This window comes from Girardinichthys multiradiatus, chromosome 4 (genome assembly GCF_021462225.1).
Source record: "Girardinichthys multiradiatus isolate DD_20200921_A chromosome 4, DD_fGirMul_XY1, whole genome shotgun sequence".
In the NCBI taxonomy this organism is placed as follows: Eukaryota; Metazoa; Chordata; class Actinopteri; order Cyprinodontiformes; family Goodeidae; genus Girardinichthys; species Girardinichthys multiradiatus.
In genome coordinates this window covers 15,920,310-15,944,308 of record NC_061797.1, presented here as the reverse complement: position 1 = coordinate 15,944,308, position 23,999 = coordinate 15,920,310, and the positions used below count along the sequence as shown (strand labels likewise).

The following is a 23,999-nucleotide window of genomic DNA, read 5'->3' as shown; positions in this document are numbered from 1 at the left end:
TTTCTTCTTTTCTTGTTCTTATTGTAACTCAGTCACCCAAAATAATAAAAAATTTAAAAAAAGGGCAATGTCCAAGCATCTGGAGCATTCACACTTAGAGCTTTATCACTGGTCATTTCCTTTGGGATGCACTAACAAATCATAAACAGTTTTTATATTATGACCTTTGGTGGAAGATGTGTTAGACCCTTCATACTCATTTATTGCCAGAAGAGTTATCTATCTAAAAGCTAAGGATGTTTTGGTCATAGATTATATAAAACCTTGACTAGCAAAGCCGTGGTTTGACAGCAAATATTCATTCCACTCTATGCAATTACATTACATTGGCTTTAGGTGAATTCACCCCTTTACCAATTCATATTTCTATTTTGTACTTACCCCCTGCCATTTTTGCTCCTCCCTACTTTCATTTTGTACCTGTAAACAAACTATTTCATACAAATGTATTTAAGCTAAGGCTGCACAATATTAGGAAAACATGCGATATGCGATAATGTTGGTAACGGTCACAATATCTTGATGACTTTCAATAAGTAAACAAATACTTAAATAAGTGTTAATCTCTTTCTGCTTTGGGGTCTTACAAACAGAACCCATCATAGAATATCCAGCTACTGGAAAGAAAAATACAGATTCATTGCAATAAGGGTACATTTGCGATGTATTGTGCAGCACTAATTCAAATCATTTCATATTAGATTATTTCTCTTTGTAGTGAAGTATTTTCATGAAACATGAAGATAAATGCCTTATAAAAATAGTCAAATCTTACATAAACTTTTAATTAATAGTATGTTATTTTCTATAAATTACACCCTATTTCCAGTTATTTTTGTTTTGATCCCTGTTTGGACTACTTGATTCTTATGGAAAATGGAACATGAGAGATTTATTGGAGTCATAAAACTAAATATCTATACAAAAGACTTTAAGTGGAATATAAAAAAAATAAAATAAAAAATTTAAATATTCGGTTGTCAAAGTAGGTACAAAATGTGCCAAAGGTTGGTAGGAATTTGTGCATGGCCAGTACGAGTCATCTAGGTGGTTCCATCGGGTGCAAAACAACCAAAATTACAAAGAGATGAAGGGGTGAAATAACCTGCATCCAGAAGCTGGTCGTTAAGAAATCTGATTTTATCTTGTATCCATTGTTTCTTCCAAAATTTATCAACACATACCTACCATCACCTCAAGCACAGTGTCCTACAAATATAATAGTTACAAAAAGGAGACAGTCTGGACTCAGTATATTTTAAAAGCATAATGCGCAGTAAATGTCTAAACTTGCAAAGACGAAAGCATAGGCTAGATAATTCAGATCTAGGTCTGTTGTATTGCAGGGGCTTTTCCTCATTGAAAACTGCCTCTCCATGTCTTTTTTTGCTAAGAGGAAGGAGGGTGTTTAGCTCTGTCAGCACAGCAACTCATGTCCCGTGTCCCTCCCAAGGTGACTTCTCTGTTGTTGGCAGACAGGGCCATGAAAACAGCTCACTAGAGTCTCTCACTGCTTCTCCTACACAAACATTCATCATCATTTAGATGCCACCTGGAAATCTGCCATTATACCTTTTGTTTTCATTATTTTCTTCTTTATCCTTATTTCCATAATTATTTTTCCAGGAAATCAACACACCAGATCAAACAAGAGCAAGACTGCATTCATCAAAATTCTCTTCGGTGCCTTTTGGCCTTGTCTGCTGTGAGATTTAAGTCATGGCTAAGTTCCAACACATGAACACCTGACCTTTTCCTCTTCCAGTTCTCACAGTGGAGATCACTCACCTACACAGTAGCACACAGACCTCCCACGCAATCTCTCATGCATGCTGGAAAACATACTTTGCCAGCAGCTGTCTGTAAATTTGAGCCAGATATTGCAGCTTGAAACACAAGCATTGTCATTCTTTATTAACAAAACTTCCGAGCGGAAATTGCAGATTTTATTTTATCACCAGTGTTTTAAATAGGCCATTGTCCTATGTCTATAGTAGGTCATCTATTTTGGTCCAGGTTAAGTCTCTGCACGGGAGTAGGTGTGCCAGTTTCCTCTCTGTGTGCATCTTCTTGTCTCCCTCTCTGGTAATTGATTAAGAGGATTCATCTGGCTGCTGCACAGACTGCAACCGCAAACACACATTTGACAGACTGCTAATAACCACACAAACACATTTGTTATTGCTACTTGTGTACACATCACACTACCTACACGTATCACTAGAGGATTCATCGTAAATTGATCACATTGATACATGCCTAATCTTAATTACCTACTACAAAGTTGAGCAAAAATCAGGGACCCCAATATGCAGCATGGGTCCCCATAAATTAGCTTTTTTCCCATTAACCTGCTTGCAAACAAATTACTATCAGTTGTTTATTTTTTCTAAAGAAATAAACAGAACTTAAACCTACATCATAGCACCAGTATTGTCTTCTTGCCAGGGCTGATATTTAAATGCACATTAAAAATAAAGCATATTTGTAAATACTGATACAGACTGTTTCAACCTGGCTCAACTTAAACACAACTTAAAAGCTCTTTAAGCATTCTAAGACAAGAGTTCAGGCCTAACAATAGCATCGCTGTGTCAAATTTATCTAAAATAGAGTGAAAGTTATTCCTGGAACTGAAGTCTTCCTTACCTTTGAGACAGTCATGCAGAATCAGTGGTTGAGCAGCAGGCCAACGTCCCCTTCAAGCAAAGAGCCGCGCCGCAGGAGTGGCACAGTGATGAGGAGGAGAGGAGGGCAGCTCTGCTGAATATGCAGAGAGGAGAGCAGAGAGAGGAGGGGAAGGTCAGGTTAGTGTGTCTGACTCACTCAGTACGAAGGGGCTGACTCCTGCTGCATTGAAGTAATGGCTGGCAGTCGATCTGCGGGTGGTTACTACAAGAGGGAAAAGCTCCCAGCTAGGATACACCCCTCCTCCCTCACCAACTGCTCACTCTCAAACACACCCACACAGAGATGATGCAGGCAAAGTCTGCCAGCCCGCTCCTCTCGGCTCTCTCGCTCTCCACCGCTCGCAGTATGATTAGTGATGGGCTAATACAGCTTATCGATGAGCAGTGGGGAAGGACTGCAAGAGGAGGTGGGAGCAAGGCTGCCTGGGACAGGGAGCAGACTGCAGAAAAAGAGCAGGGAGAGAGTTGGATGTTGTGTCGCAGTGTGCTACTCAGTTACGTCAAATGGTGAAAATAAATCTGAACAGTGTCACAAGCAAGAAGAAGACATAAAAAGCACATTTTCATCTTGGCATTGAATCAGGCAGTAGCACACAAACACATGAGGAAGTTGTCTTTAAAGGAACAAACCTATCAACAAATAAATCCATTAATTTAGCTGAGGGTCCTCTTTGTGGTGTTAATAGATGAGATGTTGAGGGGTATTTATGGAGAAAACTCAGGGTCTCATCTTTGCTTTTTTACTTTGAGCTATGACCTTCAGCATGAAGGTTTTGCAGCATGTATGAAAGTTGGCTCCCCTAGGTCTGAGATTATGGTCATCAAGGGAAAGTTGGTGGACTTACCCCTCCATTTTTGAGGTTAGTCCTTGACCTGGAGAATCTTGGTGTTTAGGAATGATGGTTGGACAGAGCAGATTATGGCGTCGATATATTGGGTCCTTGTCTGCAGCAACAAAGTCAGTCTGTCATGGTAAAAAAAGAGGTGAGTCAAAAAAGCAAAGCAACAATTTACCAATGCATCTACATACGGATTCTTGCCTGTGGGGATCAGATATAGATCATGTCCAAATAAAAAGAGATACTGAACAGGTCCGCCTTCATGTGTCATTTTGAAGGATTTTGAAAGCACATCCGAATTGGAGGAGGTTCCAAGCACACCCAGAACCAGGGGTCTCCACACTCTCAAGGTCTCCAACACCGGTCCTCGAAAGCTACTGTCCTGCAAACTTTAGATGCATCCCTGCTACAAAATACTGCATCAAATGTCTGAATTACCTCCTCAACATGACAGCAAGTTCTGCAGAGACCAGATAATTAGTCGTCAATTTCATTAAGATGTGTTGGAGCAGGAATGCTTAAACAATCTGCAGGACAGAAGCTCTTGAAGACTGGAGTTGGAGAACCTATCACTACAGAAGCTGTGTATTCATTCTGATCTTATAATGGCTTGTTATCACACAGAGTGAGGTAATGTAATTGTAATTGAGAGAGAATCTGATTTTTATTCTTAAATTTTAAATTAATACTCTGTTTTCTATGTCTTTTGGACAAAATTATTATGTTCCCAATAGAAAATCCGTGTAGTTACAAAAAAGCAAACACCTACTCTCACAGAGTAACACATCTTTATCGTCATGATAAAGGGCACCAGAGACAAGCCAGGATTCCTACTCCGTTTCCATGCCTCGTCCTCCCACGGCTCTTTTTTTGTGCCTGCAGCCCACAATACTGGCTTTGTTTTTGTGGACCTATAAAAGTTCTTGTAAGTTTATGTGTAAATGTCTTAATGCTGAGAGATCAAACTCAACAACGGTATTAGGCATCTGCTCATTTTAGTTAGTACCTATTGGTTTTTTTCTTCTCTAGCTGTATCATATACATCTAAATTGTCATTTGGTGATGTCTTCCTAAAACCTTGCTGTCATGTGAGGCCCCAGTCACAGTACTTCCTGTCTGGAACAATAGAATTTCCTGTGTCTGTGTGCAATTTATAGATGAAGGCGGAGGGACTTTAAACTGCATGTGACAGTATAGAGAAAATATACATAATCTAGGTGGAAGGAGATAGAAACCGATGTCATGACTGCTTAATTATTTACTAAAAGATGGGATTTTTCATTACCTTAACTTCACTCTGAGAATGTTTGACATTTCATGTAATTTAAAGGAACATTTATGAGGCAGTACATTTTCTTTCAAAATGTGGTGTGAAACCTACATGCTGTGCCATGGTAGTGAATTAATTATACTTAATTCTTGGGGATCTTGGAAAAGCACCAGAATTTCACTTCACACCACATAGTTGTGGAAGAAAAATACATAATCTACAGACAGGTAATGGAAAATTAGTGGACCTGCACAACCACAGAAGCCACCATTTGTTTCATTACCTCCAAGCTTCAGTTCAAAGAAAAGGAAAAAAATTAATAAATTTTTATTCAAAATTAAATACATTAATAATAAACAGTTGTGCTCTAGCATGACTGTTTAAGTGTCAAGCTATTTATACCCTGTCTGTTTCAAATTTAGATTTTCATTTCCTTGTTCAGTGTTTTGACCATCTGGCATCTTTGGAGCAAATACAGGCCATATGTAACACTTTGCTGCCATCTAGTGATTTAGTTATGTAAATGAGCGCAAGAAGGTTGATTTTCACTGCAAAATTGAATCAAAAAATAGAAAGAAAAAGATATATTTGAATAAACATAAAAATAAAGCAATAACTATATATATATCAGGAGTTTAACACTAGTCTAAAGTTTTTTATTTATTTTTTTACTGACATTTATCACTTGATTTATTACTTGATTTCTGAACCCAGTTTTTACAGCTGAAGTATTTAAAATTTGTAGCCAGCCATTTTATTATTTCTAAAATGCTATAAGTTTAAATTAGCTTAGCTTAGCTTAGCTTTTGTTTGCTTGTAGCTACAGAAAAAAAAAATAATCTCTTACAATTTGGATTTTTGCCTATATTAAAGCCATTTTCAGAATACACTTACTGACATTTCGGGACAAAACTGAAGGCTTTGGTCCTAATTCTGTATAATTTATGATAGGTTTTGCATCTTTGCTAAAGTAAAATTTTTTATCCCAATACTGACATGTCATATGAGTTAGATATTGATTTTTTATTGTATTTCACATGAATGTTTGTTTATGTATGGCACACGTTTGTTCATATATGTAATAAACAATTTTAGTTGTTTATGTATGATACCAATTGGCACAGAAAAGTGGCATCATGGGAAGTTCGTTGTTACCCCCAATTCCTAAATTGTGCCGGAAGTAGGCAATTTATTTTGAAAGTTCCAGAAAAGTCCGTACCGCATTTCCTGTTGTAACTCATGGCTGTGGGTCCCAACACTGTGATTGTGGTAATGCTGTCCTTGCCACTTGTTATACCAAATGACTTAAGGCCTTTTTTCATGGGCTTTGAAAATACTTAGATCCAAAGGTTACTGGCAAACATTCACCCATTTCCAAGATACATGGAGAGGAGCAAACTGGTGAGATGAAGGCTCCTGCAACACTTTTAGCTCTGACAAATTATTTTTATTAACTCACCAACACATATTGGCTTGTGGGCTGCATCAGGGTCATTTGGAAATATTGCATCTCCACCAGTGCATCATCTTGATTTTCTGATTGTCATCAGTCAGTCATTTTCTACCGCTTATTCCATAGTGGGTCGCAGGGAAGCTGGTCCCTATCTCCAGCAGTCTATGGGCGAGAGGCAGGGTACACCCTGGACAGGTCGCCAGTCCATCACAGGGCAACACACATACAACCATACACAAACTCATTCATACACCTAAGGGCAATTTAGAGTGACCAATTAACCTAACTGGCATGTCTTTGGACTGTGGGAGAACCCACGCATGCATGAGGAGAACATGCAAACTCCATGCAGAAAGACCCCCGGCTAGGAATCGAACCCAGGACCTTCTTGCTGCAAGGCAACAGTGCTACCAACTGTGCCACCGTGTAGCCCAGATTTTCTGATTGCTTTCAGGTTATTTTTAACTCTGTAATATTCAATTGGAAACTCATTACCTTCCACGAAGCTCCTGAAAGTTAATCCACTTGCTTACTGTCTGCTTCCATCCTCAAATTCATTTGGACCGTAGCCTTTCTGGAACAGTTTCAACTAACTGTTTACAGCCCTCCGGAGAGATTTAGCTGATGTTAATAAGATCTCAGATCATCCAACAGAGCCCAATAAGCTCAAGGATGGTATTCTCCTAAAAAAAAAATGCAGTACAGAAGCATATTCCCATCATTGTATAGCTTACTTAAAATTGGCATCAGGAGCAGAGAGTGGATCTACATACATATTAAGGGGAACAGTTTGCCTTTTGAAAAGACAGGCCACATCAAGCACCTCAGAAACATATCTATTTACTGACTACTTTCAAAAAACTCCACATTACTTCTATTTGATTACCTTTAAATGCTATATATATCAGCCTGTGCTGCAGCATGCTTCTGCTATTGTAAATCATTGAGCCTAACATACTGTATTTCTGAGCACTCCCTCAAACAGGACTTGTACGACTGCTGGATGTGTAACTAGTTACGGCTTTTGTTTTTTTAATTATCTGCCTTGCTTACCTGCTGACAGCAGAGGGAGAGAGAGAGATACAAATAAGTTGTCAGAAAGAAGATGACGATTTGTATGATAGGTGCATTGTCAGGCGATTGCGCCCTTCTACTCAATTTATGCTGTGCTTTCTAACCAGTTTAACCACCAGATTGGCCAAGTTTCATCCAATCCTTTGACTTTAGGCAGCCACATGATTTACCCTCACAGAAACTATTGCACTCATGGAACATTTAATATAGGGGGGCTCAAATTTCAGCTTCCCTGGTGCACAGATCAGTGTTCCAACCACTTATAGTCTGCATAAAAACCACTTCCTCCATGGGAGAAAAGGTGGAGAGGAGAAGTTGAGAAGAGTGCACAAAAGAAAAAAAATTACATCAACTAGCAAACATGGTAATGGAGGTCCACACAAAGTGGAAAAGTGGAAACTTGAGCAATTATGGTTCAAATATATTTTTGTTGTGCATTCAGTTTAAGCCTAAACTGCAGAGAGTGTCTTCTTGTGATGCCTTCTACAACTATAAGTAAACATTGCCATATTCTCTTCAGTCAGCACGTGAATGATTTACTCAAATCTCTTCTTGTCGTTCTGTCTCGGTTTTATTTCACATGAGTCTAGTCTTCCAATAAGTTTTTTTTTCCTTCCCAGAGCCTCTCATTTTCTCTGGTTTTTCACCTGCTGGTCATTGGGGCAAATTCAGTCCTCCCAGTTGCAGTTCCAGCCATTCTCTATCACTGATTCATGACAGTGTGAACAAAAGATGCTTTCAAACTTCTGCAGATTAAATGGAATAATTTGTGTAATTTGTTTAATCTCTCTTCCCACTTTTAAAATAACTTTGTTGTAATTTTGTTAACCCTGTTGTTGGGTGTAATCTGGCTGAGCTATGTTAAAATTTTTTTCAAGACAGAGGCAAAAGTGTCTCACAATCGATCTGAAGGATATGTTATTAACATCCCCAGTGAGCGGTCGTTATTATGAAAAAGAAAATTGGGAACATTCTTTATTTTCTAAGGATGAACATGTATTTAGTATCAACACTAGGATTAATCAACACTTTAAATGAAACTAAAATATTGAAAAGAACTAATTACTGATAAAATAATGTAGCGCGTGATGCAATCTAAAACATTTCTCAAAATTGAATCTTCTGAGATGGTGATTAGTTCTCTCTCTGACTCGGTCGGAAAAAATTTCTTGACGGCATCTAAGCTTCAGACAGGTTGTGAATGTCACTTATCTTCTCCGTAGCAAGCACTTCTAAGAAGGGGGCGTCATGAGGGACTGATAAGCAAATCAGAGTTAGACTGGGGGCAATGTAAGAGCTATGTTGTATTTTAATATAGCTCTATAGCAAGATAGCCTAAGAAAAAAATGGATTCTGTTTTCAATTTATATACGTTCATTACACTCAATGGAAATGTCAACAGTCATTCACTTTAGACATTTTATTAATGACTGAGGTTGTATCCACATTGCTATTTTTCTTAAGCAGGTAATGATTTCATTGTACAGGCGACAGCATTCACATTCATCTATGACACAATAACAATCCATATTTAAATTTCTAACTAATTACACTAATTATTCAAATCAGAAAGACAAGAGAACCTACCTTTGAAGTAAGGTAAATGCATGTTTGCATGTTTAGAAGGCAGGAAATTAAAATTTGTAAAACTACGGGAACTATGACAAAGTTAGACTAGGATCCAAGTAATTCTTGCCGTAATTGTGCAATCAGGATGATGATAAGAGACTTGAAATATTTTCAAAAGTTTACTGTTAGATAAGATAGTACTTTTCATAACCAGTTCATGCCTCTGGAATAAAATATTTAATTTTATAGCTTCTTACTCATCTTCACTGTGCCGATAATTAATTCACTGTGTGTATTTCTTTTATTTTTCGCCCTTTGCCATTGTGCATCTATTTCTCTGAGATAAACATTCACCACACACAGTCTGGAAAACAGCACACTCACATTAACCCAATGACAGCACTACAAAAGCGCAACATGTGGTAGCAGTTAAGCAGGCTTTTGCAATCCAGTAGACCTAACCTGAAAAAGAAAATAGCTGGAAATAGCTCAGAGCGTCTTGTCAAATATGTGACAATCAAAAGAGATACCCTTTGCCCCATATACTCTATAATATCATGAAACAAATGTTCTCCCATCAAATGACTTCAGGAGAAACACAGAGGCTGAATGTCAAACCTGCTTTTGCTTATTTATTGTATTTTATAACAAGATCCTGAAGCTATATATTTGGGCCTCATAAAGTTTAGTTAGTAGGAGAAAAGCACATTGCAAACTTATAATTCCCAAAGGATCATTTACGTAACTGATTGAATAAGTAAGTTGGCGGGATTTGTTCTTCCTATAAATATTCCTTTGGTCATCAGTGTTCTCACCAATGAAACTGAAATTCGTTTTATATCTGTTGGTTTCTTTTCAAGGCCAAGTTGAGGGATTTGACGTTGGCACATCACAAATTTCTGACTAATATCCTTAAATCTCAGGGCTTTGCTGTGGTACAAAAGTGCTGAGGGGTACATCTTCATAGAAAAGCTATGTTTGCGTCAATCTCGATAACTCATTTGGTCTGTAAATCTTCCTGCAAAGATTTAAAAATCTACACGTGGTCCTTGTAACCCCCCATAGATAATGAGCCAGTGGCAGCGTAAACGATCCTTGGTCATGGCGACTTTGTGAAGTAGAAAATTGCATTGCCGTTATTTCTAATAAAAAAAGAAGATATATAATAAAGTATCCTCTTTTTGCCCCTCCTGGTATAGAAATCTAAAAAGTAACTGCATTTGTATTGCCTTTTTCCACAGATGGAGGCTGAAGGAGCAGGTTCTTTTGATTGACGGGAACAACAGAACCAGAAGTGGGGTTGATGTGGTTGTGTGGTCCAAAGTAGCAAATACAGACAGACTAAGTCAAAGGCCGGAGCTAAGTCAAATGCTCTTTCTTCAATCAGAGATACTCTCATCATTGCTTACACAGCTTGTAAGCCAGGCTGAAATTTTTACTTTCAGCTTTAGGACTAACAGAGCACGGCTTATCTTAAAAGCCATGGAATGCTATTGAACCCTCTGCTGAAGTCTGCTTCTATTTCACAGCTCTCCCAAAGTGAAAACAAAGAACCTTAGATCAGGTTTGTCTCCTTTGAGGGTCGAAAAGTTACGTGATTGACTTGAATGCGCTTAAAATTTGGCCATCATAATATCCTTATCCTTCTTTTCTGGTTTTTATCTGCCAGACGTCTGTTGTAACTTCAAGGGACTGACTGCATCCCAGCTTTCTTGATTGTTTTTGATTGAGTTGGTTGGTATGCATGCAGAAACTGATTAGAGCCAGCCTTAGAGCCAGCCCCCTGGAACCACTGGCATGTTTCTGTCACATGGAACAAGTCACACTGTGTTGTATAATATGAGCATTTCCCTTTATCCGCCTGCACATAAAACAATTCGGATGCAATTTCCTCAGATCATATTAAAAACGCTAGAGAAGGGCCACAGATGTTACATAATCAGAACCTTAATTATCCAGGTGGTGTGACCTTTAAATTTGTGCAAATATACAAGTATGTGAAAAATCTCATACCATAGAAAAGGGTATTTGAAGATTTGGTTGTTAAATAATCATCAAACATGTTTTCTCATACAATGTAGTTGTGTGGGTTCGGTTATTGGGGGTTGACTAAAACCATCTGCCTGCAATCTGACTGTTATTCTGACACTATGTTTGTCTGTACTGGGCTTCATCACATGGCAACTGAGTGATCATACCAAGTCACATCTGTGTAAAGCGTTTTAGCAACAAGTATTTGAAGCTCTAGCAGAGAGTAAAACCACACCAAAGCCTGGATTTCTTTGCGCAAATGAAGACAACGTTTATGTGATTGTCTAAATGTGCCTGTTGCTGATTGGGTGTCTAGAATCAGACAGTTGATAAACTATAAATGATGATGAAAGGCCTCTCAAGACTCTAAAAGAATGCGCCTAGAGATTTCAGGCAGAAAGAACATTTAAAACTGAAGAAATATTTGTGGCCAGAAGTCCTACAGTACTAAATGAACTCGGCGCTCATAAACTGTGTAATTCCTAAAAGGGCTTCCACTGCGGGCTTACACAAGGGGGCATTTTTACCTGTGAGTAGCAGAGGAACCATTCTCATCATACCAGGCATATAGATGCCTCTGGAGCTCAAGGAATCCTGCTGTCATCTTATAGTAAATCACTGACCAGTCAGGGTCATTGAAAAAGTTTAAAAGTCACTGTTGGTATTTCCAGCTAAACATGTAATTCCTGAACACCAGCTGTGTGGTGGAGCACCAGCAAGCTATATGCTTTTGTTTTTTTTATAAAACATAAAGCAGGGTGGTGAATTCTTCCTGTGGCTTGTCTTCCAGACATGTTTGAATCAAATATCTAAAGTTCATTTTACCTGAAGTATGTCATACCTATTAAGATTGTGACTTTATATGATATTTCAAAGATTCCATGATGCCATACCCTCTAACAACTTTCCCAGGGCCTTTAAAAGATAAACAGACTCACAGCATGACAGATCCTCCACCATGCTTAACAACGTGCAAGAGGTGTCTAATAGTGTCTCCTAAGTCATTTATTCATCTTTTGTTTCAAGCAAGACCCACCTTAATGTTTGCTGCTAGAAAGCTCAATCCTAGTTTCATCTGATAAAAGCACATTTTGTTCTAGTTAAAGTAGAATTTAGCAAACGTCACACAATAAAAATGTGATAGTGGGACAAAAAAGTCCTCTGCATGGCATCCACAGGTTGCTATACGAAGCTTGGTAAACTCTACATGCCACTCTTTGCTGCAGTTCTCTAACTGAGCAGTGGAAATGTTTTGCCTCCCCTTACATTCTTTTTTACTGTGCGTTGTGGAAGACAAATTCGGGTCCTGGTCCTTGTTTGTCAGAGTTCCAGCTGTTTTTAAATTTTACTCTTCAGACTGCAGATTTGAGTAAACTATAAGAAACTGTGTGAGGTGAGTAGCTATTTTTAGGCCAGTTCCAAAATTATAAAGACTAACTTGAATGACCTATTTTCTGCCTGTATCAGTCTGCCTGGACAGGTTGTCAGTCTGATTAAACATAAGTAGGCATTACAAAAAGAAAAAGAAAAAGAAAAATTACAGAATCAAAACTTATATTTTAAAGGACAAACCATACTGTTTAGCTAATGACAGTCTTATTAAAAAAAAATTTTGAATCTGTAATATTTCAACCGGAGGTCACCTCCCAGTTGCATTAGTTTCAGTGGGCTGGGATTGGAACAGACAGTATCTAACAAACAGCTTGCCATTATTGTAGGTTATATGTGTGCTTTGCATTTCTAGCTCAAAACCATTTGTTTCAAAAATACTGAACAGCCTTGACTGTCTATTGAGACAAACGAAGTTTCATTCTTCCCTATTTACATGGTGTTCCAGAACAACACCATGCATACTTGGACTAATCTCACTTATATTCTTTTGTAAACTAAATTGTGTATATATGTACATTTGATAAGATATTCTTTATTATTGACAGTATAGTGTACCAGTGTCAAATTTCTTGTTAGTCTGTACAAACTCGGTAATAAAACTGATTCTGATTACTCTCATTAAATAACGAGACATTTTAACCAAAAAGACATCCACAAAAAGAGGAAAGAGCTCAAAATTTATTTTGGTTGGTTTTAACATGGAAATTATTAGGGATTTAAAGGTTGTTTGTTTTCTTTCAGTTTTGTTTTGGTTTGATTCTGCTACCTTAATGCAACACTCCAAGATCATTTATGAAACATGTTCTCAGACCCGTCTGCAATGCTGAACTAAACAGCAACCAGCCAATAAACTCTGAATAATTAAAAATTTTGAGTAAGGAAGTTTACTGGATGCAGAATAAATATATCTGACAGGGCAGTGAAGTTTATTATAAATTGTAAGCAGTTTCCTAACTGTTGCAAACACTAGAATGAGGATTCTGGTGTCAATCATGCTGACTGTTTGTGGTCTTGTAAATTTCAGACCATTTTTCAGTCTACGTGGTCTGACTTCCTGTTGTATGCAAAGCCACTATAGTGGGTAAGCAAATGTTAAAATGAGGTGTCACTGTGAATGGGAGATAGCATTTTGTTCTGAGCCAGCTCTACGACAGACAGGCTGTTTAGGCTACACCGAACCTTTCAGTACAGCCTGAGAATTCCAGGTTGAGCGCTGAGGTGACCCATCGCATCCATAACCAAACTGATGTTTCTACACATAATCTAAAGCAGTAACTTTAACTTACTTGCAGCCTGTTTACAGCAGATGCCTCTATCATGCCAAATCCAAGAGTTCTTTCAAAATTACAAACATCGTTAGGAAAACTCAATCTGTCATTCCCAGAGCAAATGTACTGCCAAGCTGGAAACCATAATAAACAGAGAGTCTCAACTCTGGTTGGAACAGAAGCCACCAGGGTGTAAAATAACAACAAACATTATCACTCAGTTAAATTCTCCTTTGGAAACGACACGCCACATGATTTGCTGAAATAAGCCCATAGTGTGGTCACAAGGGCTGCAAATATGAAGTCTGAGAGCTGGGCCTTACACTGTGTTTGAGGGGTCAAATTGCAGCAGATAATTGTGCAAAATGTTCATGAAATCTAATAATTAAATTGCAAGTTCAAAATTGCACAGAGTTTGATTTTCCACTGACATCTGACCCAAGAAAAAAATGGCAAAGATTTTGAGGAACATGTTTATGTTCAACCACGAAACTTCTTGACCTTATTCTCTGTACAAACTTTGAGTTGCTTGACTAGATATAGGAATGTGGTGAGTAATTTATTTTTTGTGCGATCACATCGTAGATCAAAATTGGCTTATATGTAATAAAGAAGGTGCCGGTGGTTGCCTGTCCATTAGAAATATATTGCATCCATTACCAAGAAACAGACTGAGAAAAAAATCCTTAGTGACATATAGTGCAATATTCCGACTATGGGAGTAACTTTATATGAGCTGGGAGATTTTCTGCTTAAGCTCGGTGACAAGAGACACAGCTTTGCTCTGAGTTTGGATGTGTGAGCTTTGTGGCGTTCCATTGTCGTCCATCTTGTGGCGTGTGGCTTTAGTTTCCACATTAGTCTAGTTCCCACTATTGCTACTGGCACAATTAAACCTGTGCAAGGCTCTGCCAGGGATCTGGAAAAGTTAGCATGACTCACTCAAGTCAGACAAACAGAGTTACTTTTCTCATTCTCTGCAAGAGGCCCTTTAATATGTTCATTTTTTTACTTTATAATGTTAGTTTCCATTTGTAATCAATCACTAATGAGGTTGTATCACTTACAAAATAAGCCAAAACATCATATAAACTCCTTGTAATTGGTGTTACAAATTTTGTGATGATTCTTGATTCTGTTTTACTCTTAAACTTTTAGGATCTTTATCAGAGCCATATCTTAAAGTTCCTTATCAAAAGACTTCCCAAGGCTTTATTGTCATTATAAAGTTGATAATACCACCTTTTTGTAGGTTCAGTCACTAAGCTTTTATTGTGTAGCTTTAAAAGGCTCGTCTTGGTAAAGGCAAGGGAGCCTGGAATTTCTCCCCTTGAGCCAGAGACTGGAGGAAATAGTCCAACTTGTTAGTACTGCTGAAATTGTTTTCATACCAATACACAGAAACTTTGAAAACAAAGGGCTAGCTCCTTAACGTACTTTCACAGGAAACAAATAAATAAGCCGAAGCAAATTTTGATTTCTTTGGGATTTTGAAATACTTACTTTACCTAATATTTTTTATATTTTTAGAAATAAAACCCAGACAGATCAGTGTTAAAGTGGTGGAAACGTTTAAAGCATATGTGTGCCTTGCATTTCTAGCTCAAAACCATTTGTTTCAAAAATACTGAACAGCATTGACTGTCTATTGAGACAAACGAAGTTTCATTCTTCCCTATTTACATGGTGTTCCAGAACAACACCATGCATACTTGGACTAATCTCACTTATATTCTTTTGTAAACTAAATTGTGTATACAGGTCCTTCTCAAAATATTAGCATATTGTGATAAAGTTCATTATTTTCCATAATGTCATGATGAAAATTTAACATTCATATATTTTAGATTCATTGCACACTAACTGAAATATTTCAGGTCTTTTATTGTCTTAATACGGATGATTGTGGCATACAGCTCATGAAAACCCAAAATTCCTATCTCACAAAATTAGCATATTTCATCCGACCAATAAAAGAAAAGTGTTTTTAATACAAAAAACGTCAACCTTCAAATAATCATGTACAGTTATGCACTCAATACTTGGTCGGGAATCCTTTTGCAGAAATGACTGCTTCAATGCGGCGTGGCATGGAGGCAATCAGCCTGTGGCACTGCTGAGGTCTTATGGAGGCCCAGGATGCTTCGATAGCGGCCTTTAGCTCATCCAGAGTGTTGGGTCTTGAGTCTCTCAACGTTCTCTTCACAATATCCCACAGATTCTCTATGGGGTTCAGGTCAGGAGAGTTGGCAGGCCAATTGAGCACAGTGATACCATGGTCAGTAAACCATTTACCAGTGGTTTTGGCACTGTGAGCAGGTGCCAGGTCGTGCTGAAAAATGAAATCTTCATCTCCATTAAGCTTTTCAGCAGATGGAAGCATGAAGTGCTCCAAAATCTCCTGATAGCTAGCTGCATTGACCCTGCCCTTGATAAAACACAGTGGACCAACACCAGCAGCTGACACGGCACCCCAGACCATCACTGACTGTGGGTACTTGACACTGGACTTCTGGCATTTTGGCATTTCCTTCTCCCCCGTCTTCCTCCAGACTCTGGCACCTTGATTTCCGATTGACATGCAGAATTTGCTTTCATCCGAAAAAAGTACTTTGGACCACTGAGCAACAGTCCAGTGCTGCTTCTTTGTAGCCCAGGTCAGGCGCTTCTGCTGCTGTTTCTAGTTCAAAAGTGGCTTGACCTGGGGAATGCGGCACCTGTAGCCCATTTCCTGCACACACCTGTGCACGGTGGCTCTGGATGTTTCTACTCCAGACTCAGTCCACTGCTTCCGCAGGTCCCCCAAGGTCTGGAATCGGCCCTTCTCCACAATCTTCCTCAGGGTCCGGTCACCTCTTCTCGTTGTGCAGCGTTTTCTGCCACACTTTTTCCTTCCCACAGACTTCCCACTGAGGTGCCTTGATACAGCACTCTGGGAACAGCCTATTCGTTCAGAAATTTCTTTCTGTGTCTTACCCTCTTGCTTGAGGGTGTCAATAGTGGCCTTCTGGACAGCAGTCAGGTCGGCAGTCTTACCCATGATTGGGGTTTTGAGTGATGAACCAGGCTGGGAGTTTTAAAGGCCTCAGGAATCTTTTGCAGGTGTTTAGAGTTAACTCGTTGATTCAGATGATTAGGTTCATAGCTCGTTTAGAGACCCTTTTAATGATATGCTAATTTTGTGAGATAGGAATTTTGGGTTTTCATGAGCTGTATGCCAAAATCATCCGTATTAAGACAATAAAAGACCTGAAATATTTCAGTTAGTGTGCAATGAATCTAAAATATATGAATGTTAAATTTTCATCATGACATTATGGAAAATAATGAACTTTATCACAATATGCTAATATTTTGAGAAGGACCTGTATATGTACATTTGATAAGATATTCTTTATTATTGACAGTATAGTGTACCAGTGTCAAATTTCTTGTTTGTCTGTACAAACGCGGTAATAAAACTGATTCTGATTACTCTCATTAAAAAACGAGACATTTTAACCAAAAAGACATCCACATCTTTTATTTTGTGTTGGTCTATATCATAATATTCCACTAAAATACTCTGAAGTATTCAGAGTATACTCTGAACACATTGAACAGATATGAATACTTTTGCAAGTCATTGTACATCTAATTATTTACACTAAATTCTACCATTATAAAACTTCTAAAGGAGGGCTAAAAAAATAGAAAAACATTTTCTTGCCATATTTACCCGACTATTAGAGTGCCATTTTAGACTAAGATTTTCATAAAAAAAAAAAAAAGATGACTGGACGCATGAACATAACATTCAGTTAAACCTAGAGATGTTTCAGGATGAACTTTGAAACCAAAAGTTAATTTACATACCAGTCTCCATTCTGTAAAGGAACAGGCTTTCTGCAAACCGGCACAAAAACCACAAAATTCTGTCTCTCTCTAGAGAATTTTCCTCATTCAGATCGGCTCATGTTGCATTTTCCCTTATTGTTTGCTGACTCTTTCTTCCCATTTCTAAAACAAGGACTGATATATTTGGTTAAACAGATCACTTCACTTTAAATTAGTTACAACAGTTAAGGTGTTCAGCTTTTTAAATGTAGGCAAGATGATTTAAAGTTATCTATTAATGGCTTTATTGATGTTCTTCTGAATATAAATAGATTGCTTTTGTACAAGTTGGGATCATTTTTTAGCATACACGTAGTTCTACTAATAAAATTATTTTCTTACTTAATTCTTTCCAACATGTCTAAATACTAGGGGTCTAACTTGGCGACAGAAGAGGGTTTATTTCTTTCAAGCAAAATGCATAGTGTGGAGATATATTATGTGTGTGCATTATTTTATAATGTGTGTGCATCAATAGGCATTGACCATCAACCAGTATTGGTAATAAATCATGGAATATTGCCACCAGCAGAGATGCAGTCTGGCCATATCCAGCCAAACATGAAGTCATCAGAAAAACTGTTCCCAGAGACTCCAGTTTGAGCAAGGCTGTTGTGAAGGGAATACGTACCAGTACAAATGAAACATTAGCTCTGAAGAACTGCATGAAGGTATTTAAAATAATAGCCCTAGTAAATTAGCAATCTAGTTTAAACCTGATGTCCTGTTTACAATGGCAAAAAATAACAATTGACGCTAACATTGTAAAAATTAATAAAATGCCCAATAATTCCTATTTTTAAAAAGCTAAACTGGAAGCCATGTGAAAATTAAAACAAGCAAAGTGGTGAGCGATGCCCCCCCACCCCCCAACGTCTTGTTTGCTTCATGTTTTACACAGCACGTAATGCTTGACAGGGAGCTCACCCCAACACGTTCTCCAGGTTAATGGTTTATCCAGGAGTACATGCTGGAAACTGTGCTGCAGTTTCTCCCTGCTGTCCTCTCAGCAGATTATTCAGATCAACAACAAGGTCCTGGAACAGCAGCATGTATGAAAAAGTTCCTTGGAGGACTGTTAGTCAGTGCACTATTACCTAAAACCCATTCATTGTTTCATCTTGCCCTTGCCTTTCTTGGCTGTGATTACTGGAAAGTTATATCTCCATGGGCAATAACTCTCAGTTTGTGGACTTGAATGTTTGAAGAACCATTACCAGGAAACATCTCAGAAAGTAACAGAAATAACAGGAGTTGGTTTTGACAACAGGATATGGGCAGTAGGACTGCATATGTGGTCCAAAGATGGAGGAGGCCTCACATCCAGAACTGAGAATCTGGACGTACTGTCCCAGTAGGTTCTCCATTTTAAGTGAACACTCACTCACTCATTGTCTATTTTCTTCGGATCCCTGCTTGTTTAAGAATCGCTGTCCTTTGATCCAAGGAGAAAAATAAAAGAGAAGCGTTCAAGGGGGACTAATTCACAACAAATGTTTTTGTGCCTGTCTTTGCTAAATATTATTTGGGTTAGCCTTTTCAAAGATCAATTTTGTTTTTATTAAATTTATATTACATATTATAAAACACTAGACCATTGTTTGCTGCCCAACCACCCAAATGACCACAGGAGGATATATAACAGTGGTTATGTTTCCTCTCGGATTGAGATTTTATCTTTGTCTTTTGATCAAAATTCATTGAATGCAGTTATGAAGTGCTAACAACCTATTGCTAATGGGTTTTTGGTTCAGTAAAGAGCTGAAACCCGCTTTTACATAAATTGTGTAAGATAAATATATTTTCCTCATTGTCTGAAATTTAAATTATTTCTATTTTCTAAATGCCAGAATAATGAGAGAGTTCATAACAGATTTTCTTTATTATTTTCTTCAAAGTCAGACGTTTACATACACTAAGATTACTATGTATTTAAACAATTTGGGAAAGTCCAGGTGATGATGTCATATCTTTGAAAGCTTCTAATATGTTAGTTTACCACATTTGAGTTACCTGGGGCCACACCTCTGGATGTATTTTAAGACAACATCGCAAAGACACAGCTTTCTTGTGTGACATTAAGAAAAAATCTAAATAAATCAGCCAAGATATCAGGAAGAGATTTGTGGAGCTTCAAAAATCTGTTTCATCCTTTGGTAGAATTTACATCTTACATTATCAAAAGGTGGGGCACACATTCATTAGTTCAAACAATTATAAACAAGTATAAACACCATGTGAATGTCCAGCCACCATATTGTTCAGGAATTAGAAACGTTCTGTGAAGTACAGGTTGTGGGGGAGAGGGTACAATAGGCTAAATTTTTGACCCAAGTCATTGAGGCATGAAAGGCAATACTACCAAATATTAAGGAAATATATACAATCTTCTGAATTGAAAAAGGTAAAAAAAAAATATATATATATAAACATTCTCTCACACTCGTTATTCTGGTATTTTGTAAATAAAAATAATTTTGGTAATCATACCTGAGCTAAAACAGGAAAGGTTTTGCCTAATGTAATGTCAGAGAGTGAAAAAAGGGTCATGTGTTTTTTTATACCGTTATTATAAATATCTGTTTTTATCTGTATTTCCCAAGTTGTCACAAAAGCTCTTCTGGTTTTCCCAAAGTAAACTTTTGGAAACACTAAATCAACAGTTAAATTGTTAGCAAAAAAGTCTTATTTGAATTGTGATTTTTGTGTCACGTTTGAGTTTTTTCATTTTTCTTTTGCATCACGCTGAAGAGATTAAGTCTTAGAACCCATTTAAACCAAGTTGATAGGAGCTCCTGAAAGTCCAACTTGGAGGTCTTAAACTTGACCACGTTATGATAAGTGATAGATTCAAAGTCCCAATGGGAGGCCCTCCTCTAGCATAAAAAGAGAATGGTTGAATATTTGCTTCTTAATGTCTGATCCCATGGGACCTGTCGGTTCTAGCATGGGAAGACAGTCATAAATCACAGTCAAACTGATAATCCAGGGGTGACTGAGGTAATTATTTGCAGTTGTGCAGAAGAGGGATCGGAAAAATGTGAAATGAGTGTAGCTCCTGTGCAGTATTGATTTCAGGCTGGACTTCACAGAGGGACTTTGTATGGCTTAAAATGTGTGTGAGGAGGAAAGGAATACAACTCCAATAAAACTCAACCTTTCACAGCCTGCTTAGCTTGGCTGTGTTGTTTCACAGCCCTGTCTCTGCTTAAAGAAAGTGAATACAATGTATACATAATCATTAAATGTACTGGCAGAGGAGAGGAGAAAATACTCAACACCCCAGTGTGCTACAAACAGCACTGGCACACTGCCCCTATTCAGAGCATCAAGCTTTAATCCTGATTGCAGGTTCCTCTCAGATCCTTCATATGTCTTGCAGCTTGACAGTGGGAGATTCTTCAGCAATGAGAGTGCACCCACAATGCTGAATGAAACAATTCCTGTAATGAAAGTTTTCATATTTATAGAGACCCTGTTTTGTTGTAATGACTACCAAATCGCTGTAAATTCTTGGTTTCCCCTCCAGTTTAGAAAATATTTTATCCCCATCTCTTTTGAAGAGTATGTTGCCTATTAAAATGTTTGATTCTTGTAGAGTCTTGATATACCATAAAACAGATTTAACATACACTTACGATGTAACCAAGTATTCATCCCTTTTCAAAAATTTTGAATCAGCAGGAAGCACAACATCACTGTCATGTTGATAATTTTATATGTAAGGTCAGGGGGAGAACTGCAACCTTAGATGCAGTACTCTGTGCTCTGTATTTGACCGTGGAATTTTGCTTACTTTGACTCACCTCACAGTCATTTCAAGATGTTTAGTAGACATGCTATGCAGACACGTAATCTACACAGGCAGTTCCACAGTAGGTACAGGACTTAATTTCCTGACTTGAGGTAAAGTTATGGGGGCCAGCACTTGACTGAGCAGAAGTGGGAAGGAGTAAATCCAATGAGCTTTTAAGCACCCTTAATGAAAGCAAGGCTTGGTTCTTTTTCGTTTTGCGTGGTGGGTTTAACACACACGCTGTGTTGATTTGGGCGATCTGTGGTTGCTTTGTGATGAAAAATAAAAGGAACTGTAATTGCAGCCTCAGAAGGAGCGCCTTTTAGAACTTGAGAGATTTTCAGATAACTGTCAGTTCGTTGGATAGACATCAGAAATAGATCAACTATGTTATGGGTTTTGGCTGTATTTTGATAGCCTTTCACTAGCTTCCATTGACTTTGGCAACCAGTCAGACCAATATAGGATTTTATTACTTACTATTTCAGTAGACTGTTTTTAAATGATACATTTTTAGCCTAAAAAGCATTCATTCATCACTCCTGTCTGATCAGCTGCATATACTGACATCATCCTTGGAAAGGAGATTAAGTTGAGGCCAACAATCCACACAGAGATCCAGATCTCATGGTCCTCATGTTGCTGCTGATTATATTTTGACTAGTTTAATAATCGAAGTTGTAACTTGCAAACAAATAAATGTTGCATGAATAGATATTAAATCCTCATTTGTCATTTCCCAAAGTAAGTTAAAAAATTGTGTTATTGCTAGGCATTATTCAAGGTTCTGTTATCAAGTTATACCAGATCTTTAAAAGTCGTGGTTTCCAAACCATTTAATTTTTTTAATCAAAATGTGTCAGCATATCTGTTAAGCAGTTGACTATAGGTTTGCTACCTGGGCAGGTCATTCGACTAATATTAGGCGAACATAAGTTTATTATCTTATTTTATCTTATATCTTTATCTTACTTGATGAAGAACAGAATGACAAAAAAAAACAAAAACCTATATTTTGTGCCACAAGCTTGTTCACTTAAAAATGCTAAAAATGTTTCATCATAGATTTGCTTTTTGAGTCACCTAAATCTGATATTTTAACAGTGGTGTGTAAATTTTGAAGTGCCAACATATGTTTAGTTGTTTTTAATTCAATGCATTAGGTCTTCAACCACTTTGTGGATCACAGTTATTACAGTATGTTTTAAAAAGGAACTGTTTAATCTCTCGTGTTTTAGCTAACATTGGCTTTAAATTTCAGTTATATACTTAGGACTGAATTAAGATTTCTTCCTTAATATTATATACATATATAGCTACATGTCTGTAGCTGAAACTAAATTAAAATTGACACATCTAGGTATTTTAATTTCTACACAAAACAGTCATGTGAAAGAGCTAGAAGCATCTAAACTTACATTCAGCACATTTTAACAAAATTTTGACTGGGACTCTTTGGGTGATGGCAAAATAAACTATTTTGTTGATTAAGCATACCACTGCTAATTGCTACAATATAGGTGACTTCATGTGCCAAGAAAGAAAAATGTGCTGAAGACATTAACAAAGCAAAAGTACAAGAAAGGGGAATACATTCATAAGCCTTTACTTCCAAACTAAAGGAAAAATGTTAAATATAAAGAACAACTGTGTATTTATATGACATCCTGTGGCTAAGCAGTGAACAAGGGATCCACCAGGTTACCACAAGCTGATTTCAGAGGAGCTAATGTACACCAACTATGTCTTATTACGTAAATCGGATCATTATAGATTCTGCGCCCAGGAGTGGATAGTTCAAGTGCAGGAATATGAGGTAATGTACAAATGCCACGTTTTTTCACTGCTTTTAACACACTGGTAAGTTTGTGGTTAGGAGCCACGATGATTGTAAGTTGGTGTTTAGCTTCAGCCTGAAACCAGATTGGTTTGTAATGGGGGAAAAATAACTGTGGTGCTACTGATCCACTGTATTCTTTTTAGACTCACCACTCTGGTGACCTTGGTAATGTCTAATGTCTTGCACATGCTTGTCTGTTTTATGAACCCTCAAAGTATTTTTGTAGTATCGGTTCTGTTTTGTTATGATTGTTTTTTAGACTGTTTACTTTAAGTAAATATTGATTTTCTTTTCCTTAGAATCAAACAGAAAAAATTAAAGGCTGTTTAAAATAAGTAATTTTCCTCCCTTCAACAAGTTAAACTGAGCTGAACAGATGTTTAAAAGACAGAGTACTCCTCCTGCTGTGGAAGAGTGGACCTCCTCCTTCCACAATCCCCTCCTACTTCTCCTCATATAGGCTGGGCTTTGACTTGAGTCAATCAGACAGGGATTTTAACTGTGCCTGCCACTGGGTTTCTGTACACCCTCACAGCAGTCATTACTCAAACACACCATCACATCCACGCCTGCAGCAGTAAACATATGGAGTACTACTGCTTCCTCCTGCTCTGGATCTGCAGCCAACATTTAGGTGAGTAAAAGTTTTTTGCATATGTTGTGTTGTTTATTTGTACTTTTTGCATCTTCAAAAACGTTATAAATCTGCTTTTCGCTTTGCACTTTTGACTATTTTGTGTTGCACTAGGTTGATGTTAATACAACTGTTGTTTTTTTTTTAGTTTATTGTAAATAAAGTTTAAGGTGATGTTGTTTTTAATGTTCAGTTTCCAAGAGCAAACATCCAGTATACAAATATATATATATATGTCAATCTCTCACATGCATAAATAACTGCTGT

The 23,999-nt window shown here is 37.6% G+C and overlaps 2 protein-coding genes across 2 annotated transcripts in view; one reads left to right on the top strand and one right to left on the bottom strand.

The window, feature by feature from the left end:
- Positions 1–2,996, bottom strand: part of coro2ba (coronin, actin binding protein, 2Ba) — a 45,879-nt gene extending 42,883 nt beyond the window's left edge. Inside the window, exon 1 of the mRNA XM_047363114.1 lies at positions 2,650–2,996. Coding sequence (XP_047219070.1) covers positions 2,650–2,664 — 15 coding nt within the window. The 5' untranslated portion in view covers positions 2,665–2,996. The remainder of the gene's footprint in view (positions 1–2,649) is intronic.
- Positions 2,997–23,597: 20,601 nt separating this feature from the next.
- itga11a (integrin, alpha 11a) overlaps positions 23,598–23,999 on the top strand; it is a 75,565-nt gene continuing 75,163 nt past the window's right edge. Inside the window, exon 1 of the mRNA XM_047362264.1 lies at positions 23,598–23,732. Within this exon, the coding sequence (XP_047218220.1) occupies positions 23,684–23,732 (49 nt within the window). The 5' untranslated portion in view covers positions 23,598–23,683. The remainder of the gene's footprint in view (positions 23,733–23,999) is intronic.